This window comes from Arachis ipaensis, chromosome B07, assembly GCF_000816755.2.
Source record: "Arachis ipaensis cultivar K30076 chromosome B07, Araip1.1, whole genome shotgun sequence".
Classification (NCBI taxonomy): Eukaryota; Viridiplantae; Streptophyta; class Magnoliopsida; order Fabales; family Fabaceae; genus Arachis; species Arachis ipaensis.
Genome location: NC_029791.2, coordinates 119,722,206 through 119,731,896, shown reverse-complemented (window position 1 = coordinate 119,731,896; position 9,691 = coordinate 119,722,206). Strand labels below are relative to the sequence as shown.

Below are 9,691 nucleotides of genomic sequence, written 5' to 3'. Positions count from 1 at the left end.
CACGCCCCCCCCCCCCCCAAAAAAAATTTTTTTTAAAGCAATTGTTAGGATTTCAATACAAAACCTAATTTGGGAGAACAAGTTCAAACCACTTGAACTAATCAAGCTTTGAACTAAAAAACTATTAAACCATTGATGTTTAATTTCTGTAATTTAGCTGAACAAAATTGTGTTCTGTATTTAAAAGTCTCAAGGGATCTTGTAAGAATGTGATGAGGACGAACTTCGAATAATTACGAGTAAACAAATCTAAACAAAGAATGGTTTACCTATACATCTCGATGTAAGTGTAGCAAGAACCTGAAAAAACTGCATGGTATATAGATAGCAATAGGCAGAGGACAATCATCATAGGGACCATTCAGAGCGAAGCATTAAAGCAGCTACCATGGAATCCCCATGCATCACATATGCAACGCCAGGCTTCAAGCAAAGTTTATTACCCATGTTAAATTTTAGATAGGATTCAGCCTGAAAATGATCACTGGTTGAATCTCCAATCATCCCACTGAGACTAACGCCCCAGCCAAGCGGATCTTCAGAAACATCAGACATGGTTAGAGCCCACTGAACAGAATTGAAATTTGGATCTTTCATCTCGATCCAGCCTCCCAATTTTACAAAGTCGGCAAGTTCAGACTCCGCCATCAGAGCAATGGAACCAGTTGAGACCTGTGTCCTTGCTCCCACCCATGGTGATACTTCAGGTACTGTCTCGGATACTTTATGTTGCCTGGACAAGACTATTGGAATCATATGAGCTCCAACTTTTCTAAATTGCGTAAATTGTAAAGGCACTCGTTGAAGACCCAGAAGAGACAGCTTCCCCCAAGAAAATTCAGATACAATTTTCCCAAAAGTGCTGGATATACTCTCCATTGTATTAGTCCCAGTTGGCATTCCAAGTCCAGCAACAAATTGAGCCAATGAAGCAATTATATTTGACTTCCTCACAGTTATGCCAATACCACTACCATTGTGCAAATTTAGAAGGGGAGGTCCAAAAGAGGAGAAGTCCGTAAGGCCCTTTCCAAGGTAAATGAGCAGAAATATGATATTATTATGTCAGGGATCTCTAACTAGCAAAAAGTAGAAAAGAAAAATATACACTGGCAGTATACACGAATCATGGTGGTGTTTTTCTACTCTATGCAAAATACATTTATCTAGTGCCTCATATTATAAGAATTATATCCAAAGTGAGCAATAGTCTAGTTCATTAAGTTATGAAATCTATCAATCGGATAAAACTGATGTACGATAAACCATTCATTTTGATTCTAGATATACACTGGTAAACCTCAGGGTTAGTGAATAACAGCTTCCCAAGACAAACCACATTCATGTAGAGAAAACACATGTTTAAAAACTTTGAGAGCTCAGCCCATCCTTGAAACTTCTAATACTGAATTTTAAAGAGAGTATCACACTAAATGGTAGTTCCATCACATTCCAACAGTGAACATTACTAAATTCATCAAAGAGAGGCACAGAATTAAATAGTACCTCATCGGAAGAATTTGAAGCAATTCCAACATCTCTACATTTAGCTCCTATTGGGATAGCCGTCAGAGATAACCAATCATTAACATTTTTAGTATAACTGAGTTTTGCTAGAGAAAGTGGCATTTCAAGGACATCATTGGGGTGATCCTTCCCGTTTTGACTTGTCACAAACTCTGCAGCAAGAGTATCCTGCCCAATGTTGGTTTCAAAAATGAACTTTGATCCAATGCCGGTTCTTATTCTGGACGTAGTAATGGCATCTAAGCTCTGTTGATCAAGGCTATCCATAATCAATAAAGCATCCTGCATATCGACCCTTCCTCTTACATGAGTGGTAGATTCCTGGAAGGGACCTCCCTTGGATGATTTATAGAAGGAAAGCAACCTCTCAACCTTCTCTTGTCTGTCTCTGAGTTTCATAATGTCAGAGAATGCTTCTCGGTTTAAACGTTTGAGGATTTGAATCTGGAATGATCATAGTGGAAGTAACCATCAAACAATCATAAAGTATCACTGAAGAACTATGCATCCATTTGACAGGCACAACTTTTGGTGTTAACAATACGAAACAGACAAAAAACTAGCTTAAGAGTTAGTTTTGTTATGCCAGCTGTCACTTGTGTAACTGAGTTTATAGTCTGTTATGCAAGGTTGTGTTTGATAAATTAGACACACACAAATACAGAGACAAAAAGAAGCAAAAATATGTTTATGTTTAGAACACAAATTTCATGTTATTTTCTATCATTTACAAAAATGTGTATAAGGGCTATTCATGTACACTTATTTCAGCGAGTAAAATCATCAAACACTTTCTTCACACTTTTTCTCTTACATTTCTCTTTCAGGCTTAGCACTGATACCTTCACAGCGGTTCTTCTTTTGAATCATAAAAGGAAGAAGCATAGTGTGAATGTAGTAGTGTAATATGATTAACGTTATCCAATTCAGATGAAACCACAACAAATAAGCGAATGCAACAGGTTAAACAGAATCAACAAAGTTGAATGAATGAACGAAGAAGAGACAAACCTAAATGCAAGAGATAAGAAGGAGAAGAAAAGGTACCGGATTGCGACGAGGATCGAAGAGTCCATGAAAGAATTCGTTTCCGGATTTAGCGACGGCTTTCAATTTGTCGAACACTACGTTTGCAGGCTCCATTTAATCACGACCTTATCTAAACTGCAAATACTACTGATTACTAAATGAAGCCTCCGTCAAGCCGCCGGCGACGACGCTGTCAAGTGTTGATGGAAATGGAAATGGAAGCTTGGAGTCGGAGACAGCTGCGGCTTCGGGTCCAACCCCAACAAAGGGAAAATTTTGGGTCAGATGGAATTTTTGTTTATAATGGGCCACGAGCCCAAAAATAAGAAAACATAAATTTTATATGCATAACAAGATTTTGGGCCTTGGCCCATCTACTATGATAAGAATGTTTTCAAAAAGTCAACAACCTACTATCATTCTGACCAAAAAAAAAAACCTACTATCATCTATTTTGTTATGGTTTTCGAACCATTCTAATTACTAATTTATTGGTTCCTAAATTTAATCGGTTCAACCGTAATTGAACTAAAAAAACTTTTTTATAATAAAATATAAATAAACACATTAAAATATAGAAAAATTTTCAAGTGTAATGATATACCGGTGTTTCAGTGATTTTTAACCGTTGATTTTAATCATAAAAAGTATATATAATATATATAATTAAGATCAACGGTTAAAAATTACTGAAACACCAGTGTACCGATATACTTGAAAACTTTCCTAAAACATAATTATAGTCTAATATAAACTTTAAAATATCATCCAAATTAAAAATACTATATAAACCAAAATGTTAAAATCTCATTCAAATACAAACTCAAAAGTCAACTGATCCAAATTTGTCACCAATCATCAAAATCCGCCATAACTTGTTGCAAATTTGCAATAAGTAATTTATAATTATTATTAATTATATATAATTAAACTGGCTCACAACCTAATGCTATGAGCTTATTGGAATTTAAATTTGACTAATTGAATATATAAACTCAAATTTAGGCTCAAACTCGATTAATTAATTCATAAACTCAACTATTCATCTTCCATTAGATAAGATTACAAGTTAGACTTGAAAGAAAATAAATGAATAAAGGCCTCCAAAGATAAAGAAACAATGCATTTCTCCACCGATATAACAATACAAAACCCCATGAAAATGAGGTATACCTTGACAAAATCATAATGAATTCATAAAAGTGATAAAACAATTGTTTTATGTACAGCAACATAAATCTAAGTTTTTGTACAGTTGGAAAACAGATGAAAAAATATTCCCTGGAAAAATACCATCCAAGGTTCCTGTTCCTGCATCTGAAACGGACATCAGCAAACAAAGCCATATAAATCAATGGCACTAGACATCCAAAGAAGTTGTCTCTTGCCAAAATTTCATTTCATATTACAACATATGCAGACAACAAATGCTGCAGGTGATATGGAAACTCTATAATGGTTATTGAACATGCATGCTCTCATGAACACTAATCAACAAATCAACTAATCAATGCCTCAACAGTAAGGTTTAGCACCCAACAACTAATCAATTATCAAGGTTTCAACAATAAAATATAACAATAAATCATGCTTCAAGCAATCAGCTTCAACAATTAATCATTTAATAATGCTTCAAGCAATCAGCACCAAAAAATTAATCATTTAATCATGCTTCAAGCAATCAGTTTCAACTTTCAACAATTAATCACTTAATAGTTAATAATGCTTTAAGAAATCGGCACCAAAGAATTAATCAACAACAATTATTCATGCTTCAAACAATCAACAGCAAGGTTTAAAACCAACAATTAATCATGCTTCAACAATTATTATTACAACAAATTAGATTTATACCTAGGGTTAGTGGAAGACGGGAGAATGCAGAGCTGGCGGCGACAGGGACAGTGGCTGGGGTGGAAGGTTCGAACAGGGCTGGCGCCGGCGGGAAGACACTGCGCGACGGCAAGGAGTGGTGGCGGTGGCTGCGATTTCCACGGCTGACTTCGCGACGGAAAGGGCTGTGCGAATCTCCAAGCTGGCTCCAGGAACTTGCGACGGTGAGTGACTTCCACGGAACTTGAGACGGCGGCGGTGGCTGGACGGAGGCTTTCCCACGAGAGCTAGAGGTGAGAGTGGAGGCTCGAGAGTGGCGTCTGGTGGAAGAACTGAAGAGTGAAGACTGAAGAGTGAAGAGTGAAGGCAAGGGTTCTTCTGGATCTGTGTTCAAAACGCAGCGTTTTGGGCAAAATTTAAAAAACCAACCGTGTCACGGTTCGATTCGATCGACCAGTTCGACGGTTCAATTTTAGTTTTTGAATTTGACGGTTTTATTTTCTGTTTAAACCGTATTTGTTGACGGTTCTCGATTCGACCAGCCGGTTTAAACCGGTTTCAGAACATTGGGTTTTAAAGTTTTAGAATTTTATAATTTTTTATATTATAATTTAATCAAACACTTGCATTTTTATGTCTTTTGAGACAAATATCTGATTGAATCAAATATTTTTTGGTAGTGTGATAATATATAATTGAATAGTTATAGAAAATTCTTTATGTTTATACTGTATGCAAATTAAATTATTGCAATGTCTATGTATTAACTGTTATTCATTATTCATTATATTAACTTTTGATTTTATAGATGGGCTAACAAGAAAACTATATTGATCAAGTGTGCAAAGGTATTTCTTGACTTCATAGACAATAAAATTCTTTTAGAAGAACATTACATCCCCTGAAGAGCTTAAGCAACATAACTTTTAGCAAAAAATTGACAAAACAAATGTTTTTTCTAGAATTGTTAGAGACCAATATTTTTAGTAGGAATAAATAGAGTTAGTTAGTATTAACTTAAATATAAAATAAATACAAGAGAAAATATTGGTCAGCTTATATATTTTCTAATTAGTTAAGCATTAAGCATCTAATTTGAGAACACAACGAGTGATCACAATAATTTATTATTATTATTATTCAAAATCATTTTATAGCTACCAAGAACCACCTAACTACTTTCAAATGATTAAAACAAACCGGAATACTCAGATGATAATTTCTTCACACAAAGATGACATTGTAAACTATTAGATGGTTCAATCAAACATATTTGAAAGAACGCGCCTACCAAGTTTGAAGGAAATTCGCAGATGCAACACAAAAGGCTCTAAACTTCTAATGACATATGATAAAACAAAATTTAATTTATTGGAAAAAAAATTTGCTATAAAACCAACAAACACCTTGGTAATATATACAAAGTGTGTTATAGTAGTTGCATTAAGGAAGCTTCTTCACTCAAGTTTCCTCCTCACAAGTCCTTTGAAAAAATCAAAGCTGTCACCAAAATAGAAAATTATTTTCAGTTTCAATCTCAATGGATGTTATAAAAATGCAATAACACATTTGAAATGTTGATTGATCATGTCTTCCTTCTAGTTTTCTGACCAACACCGGCCTCCCCTGTTAAATCATGAAATGCTTGCGCAAAATGAGGGACCACTACAGGGGAGATCGGCGTAGGTCGGACAACTAGAGAGAGGCCGAGGAGAATTTCACAAAAATATAAGGGATGTAAGTGCAAATTTGAATTGTTATGGTGTTGCTTACCTATTACCATCAGGGTGGAGCTCACACAATTGACTATCATCACCAACAGCCAATAAATATCCTGAAGATGTCAAACCCTACAAATGCAGATAATTAAAGAAATTGAAACTTACATTACTTTCTAACAACATATTAGTATTACACACTGTTGAAGTTATATTATCATGATATGCATACTCACATATTAGTATCACACACTGTTGAAGTGATATTATCTAAAATCATCATTGTTAATAGTTACCACATAAATTGTCTAGTTCTTTTTTGTTTTCTTGTTGTAGACTCTATCCAATTCTATAGTGAGTTGGGGAAATATTTTCATCTGCAATACCTGAATAGTTACCACATGCTCGACCACATTGTCGTCGTTCTTTTCTTGTACAATAACTCTCTGTCCACTGCATGACATTTGGAATATATAGATGAATGTACGGCCGTTAAACCATTTCACGCATAAGAACGAACGCCATATTTCTATCCAGATAAAAGCATAAGCTGTATCTAAACACAGCTAAGCCTTGTCTTAGGTGGAGTCAGCTATACGGATCAAATGACGGCAAAATGCGCTAAGATTTGAGTGAGGTGTATTGATGTGAAACTGAAGTTGCAGAAGGAAGAAATAAAAATCAAAAGTAACAAACTATTTGCTCACTGCATCAGATATATTATAACCAGATAATCATTATAGAGACTGGTTCTGCATTCCGAATCCCAGATGTTCAAGCCATAGATTTTCTTGAACCAGTAAAGTGAATATTCTTTCTATTTTGTATTTTTAAAATCCAAAATTTCCTATATTGACATACTAGTGGGGTAACTCAAGAATTTGAGAAAGTCACCTGTGCAACCATGTCTTATAATATAGCTCCTCCAGGCTTTGAAATCCTGCATTCAAATGAGAAGGCCGAATTCAAAATTAACTTAGTGGCATACGCAGTGATACAAACTATTGGAAGCAGTTGGTTAAACTTACAAGAAGTTAATGGAAAATAGAGCAAACTCAAGAAATCTTAATCCAGAAGAAGTCAATGGAAAAACTTTAACTGCATTTGTTGTATCTTTTTTTTCTGAGAAAGTATCTATTTTGTTCCTCCCAGATTGTAGTGACATCACATCAGTCTTTGATCTATCTATCAGTTAGTCTCGGTTTTGTTAGTTTTAGGACCATTTTGGTGTCACTTTCGGGATCAGAGGGTATTAGATGAATATCATAATTGGGGTATAATGTCAGAGAGAACAACAATAATTAATTGAGATAGTTAGCACAGCACCTTGATCGATAAATAGACGATAAAATGTCTCAAATTTGTTAAAAAAGGTTGCCAGAACATCTTCTCTTTGAAATCGGTAAGCCTCCACTGACAATTCTCTAAGTTCTGTATTTAAGCATGTTGTTGGCTTCTCGTTACTGACATTCAAGCCTATACCTGCAATTTTATAAGCATGGGATGGCTATCAACCTTCATCATGAGCATAAGCTTTAAAAAATTCTACTCCAATCCAATCTCCATTAAGGAAAATTAGAGTATCAACAGAGAATAGGGATTTAATAAATACATGGAAGTACAATCAGTCATAATTTATTAGCCTTTGCTATACAAGAATGTCTTGCTACCTGCACTGACATTGAACTTCTTCGACTTATAGGTTGAGGTGCAAAGAATGCCGCCAACTTTTAAGCCGTTTAAATAAAGATCATTTGGCCACTTGATTTTGACGTCAACGGAGGGTAATCCCTGGAATGGAAAGTTGTGGAATAAAAAACATTTAAGATATGTATCAATCTGAAAACAATTAATATTGCAAAGTAGAAGTTCTTTTCTAAACCAAGAAACTCATTCAGATTTTGTAACAATATGATGCCGAAAATTGATCTTCCTATTTCTTTCAGAAAACTTGCAGCAGATGGGTCCTATCTAGTTCACGGGCAGACTAGGAATTAAGGCAATACTATAAAACTAATCACTTACATTTTTGTTGCAAATATCCTTCACTGCTTCTGTGATAGCAAGGGAAACCACATACTGCACCAACGGAACTATTCGCCCGTCCTCCATTTGCAGAGTAAAGGAAAACAGGAGACAACCTAACGGAGACTCCCAGACATTCTTTGACCGACCTGAGAGTAAGCGCTCAGATCAATCTTGGCGCAACATATAACATTTATGATCAAACAGAACAAAGAATCACAAAAACTCAAACGTTGTATCAAACCTCGCCCCTTGGTCTGAACATCAGCAACACAAACTGAACCAATAGGAAGCTCACAAAAGTTGCTACACAAAAATTGTACAATATTTAGGATGATACAATGAGAATGGAAATCAGCAAGTAGAAAACAAGATAGAAACTTGATAAAATTAAGGTTAAGAGTTTAGACACAAACAAAGTATAGAAATTCAGATACATCACAATTTTTCAGCTGATCATTCAAAGTCTAACCAAAGCATAATCTATGAAACACACAGTACAAAAAATGCAACCGAAGTGATTGCTTAGTAGATACGTACTGTGAAACTACATCATGTGTAGAAGCTAATCGCGGCGACCAAACAAGAAGCCTGCCAAATGTATCAGTGCAAAGAGAATTCATGAAAGAATCAACATTGAAGGACCTTCTCATAACATTTTCACCATCCAATTCTGATTGCAAAACAATTGATAGTTCTCCATTGTCAGGGAGCTTGAGAGTGTTACTGCTCTTAATAGCTTTAGCAGCTTCTATCTCTGCCAATGATTTACCGCATAAAACCAGTGTGCTGCAATCCACTACTAAAAAAAAGAGCAAAAAAGTAAGGAAAGTTACTTCATTTGATTGAAAGCTTCAAACTTTAGCTTCTTCAATTGTATCAAAAGATCCGAACTATAAACACATCGTCACATCCTTAATTGCTCAATGAATGATAAGAGTTTGATATCACCCCTCAAATTAGATACAGTGAAGCTTTGAGCTTTTTAACTACCCAATTGCAAAGCTTTAAACTTTTTAACTACCCAATTGTTTAGCAACGTTTTTGTAAGAACAGAAAGCGATGGTGACCGAACCTGAAGACGCCATGAACGTGGATGCAGAGAGATTATTGCAGTAGCAGTAAGAAACGCTTGTTTTGTTCACTGGTTTTGATCTCAACGAAGGATAACGCAGCAGAGAGTGAAAGAGAAGAACCCGCAACAGCATCAACCTACGCCCCGTTTCTTTTTCAAGTCTTCAACTTTGTCGAAACGTTTCTTTTTTTTTTCCAAGTTCGTTAAAAACAAAGTGAATAGCAGAATAGCTGAATCGGCTTCATGACCCGGTTTTGATAGGATCATGTCAATTGGGTATGGGGGTTTTGTTTTCGGGTCGGGTTGACCCAAGGCGTCGATAACGAAATTGGAGCGAAGAGAGCAATCAAAAGCAGAAAGCAAAGAGGTGGTTCTAGAGAGTAATGGAGGATTTGCAGAGTGTTCTTTTGGATCGCAACTTAACAGTTTCCAGTGTCCCAGAAAAGGGTCGTTCCCTCTTTGTAACAAAGGATTTTTACCCTGG

At 35.6% G+C, this 9,691-nt stretch overlaps 3 protein-coding genes across 12 annotated transcripts in view; 1 reads left to right on the top strand and 2 right to left on the bottom strand.

Annotated features, from left to right (window-relative positions):
* The window catches only part of LOC107606090, an 8,140-nt gene extending 3,302 nt beyond the window's left edge, over positions 1-4,838 (bottom strand). For 4 of the 8 annotated variants that reach the window (XR_002350528.1, XR_001612608.2, XR_002350531.1 and 1 more), the window contains exons 1-4: positions 4,411-4,837; positions 2,575-2,801; positions 1,507-1,971; positions 270-1,026 (exon numbers count right to left, since the gene is read on the bottom strand). Coding sequence is in view for 1 of the 8 variants with exons in the window: in XM_016308062.2 (XP_016163548.1) it covers positions 349-1,026; positions 1,507-1,971; positions 2,575-2,670 (1,239 nt within the window). In the remaining 7 variants the exon portion in view is untranslated. Of the gene's footprint in view, positions 1-110; positions 1,027-1,506; positions 1,972-2,574; positions 2,802-4,410 lie in introns of those variants that run through there. The other 4 variants (XR_002350529.1, XR_001612607.2, XR_002350530.1 and 1 more) reach the window with 3 other exon arrangements.
* LOC107606089 (biotin--protein ligase 2) lies at positions 5,507-9,473 on the bottom strand. 3 transcript variants are annotated; one of them, XM_016308060.2, is made up of 10 exons: positions 9,208-9,473; positions 8,673-8,934; positions 8,377-8,438; positions 8,133-8,281; positions 7,778-7,898; positions 7,434-7,589; positions 7,002-7,047; positions 6,494-6,560; positions 6,163-6,239; positions 5,507-5,889 (listed from the first exon to the last, which is right to left on the bottom strand). In XM_016308060.2, the coding sequence occupies exons 1-10, from the start codon at positions 9,338-9,340 to the stop codon at positions 5,847-5,849; spliced, it is 1,116 nt and encodes a 371-aa protein (XP_016163546.1). In that variant the 5' UTR covers positions 9,341-9,473; the 3' UTR covers positions 5,507-5,846. The 3 variants fall into 3 exon arrangements, with proteins under 3 accessions (XP_016163546.1, XP_016163547.1, XP_020962060.1); XM_016308061.2 differs by having other exon boundaries at positions 8,673-8,931; XM_021106401.1 differs by lacking the exons at positions 5,507-5,889; positions 6,163-6,239; positions 6,494-6,560 and adding an exon at positions 6,578-6,760 and having other exon boundaries at positions 9,208-9,386.
* The window catches only part of LOC107606088 (histone-lysine N-methyltransferase ASHR1), a 4,714-nt gene continuing 4,546 nt past the window's right edge, over positions 9,524-9,691 (top strand). Inside the window, exon 1 of the mRNA XM_016308059.2 lies at positions 9,524-9,691. Coding sequence (XP_016163545.1) covers positions 9,591-9,691 — 101 coding nt within the window. The 5' untranslated portion in view covers positions 9,524-9,590.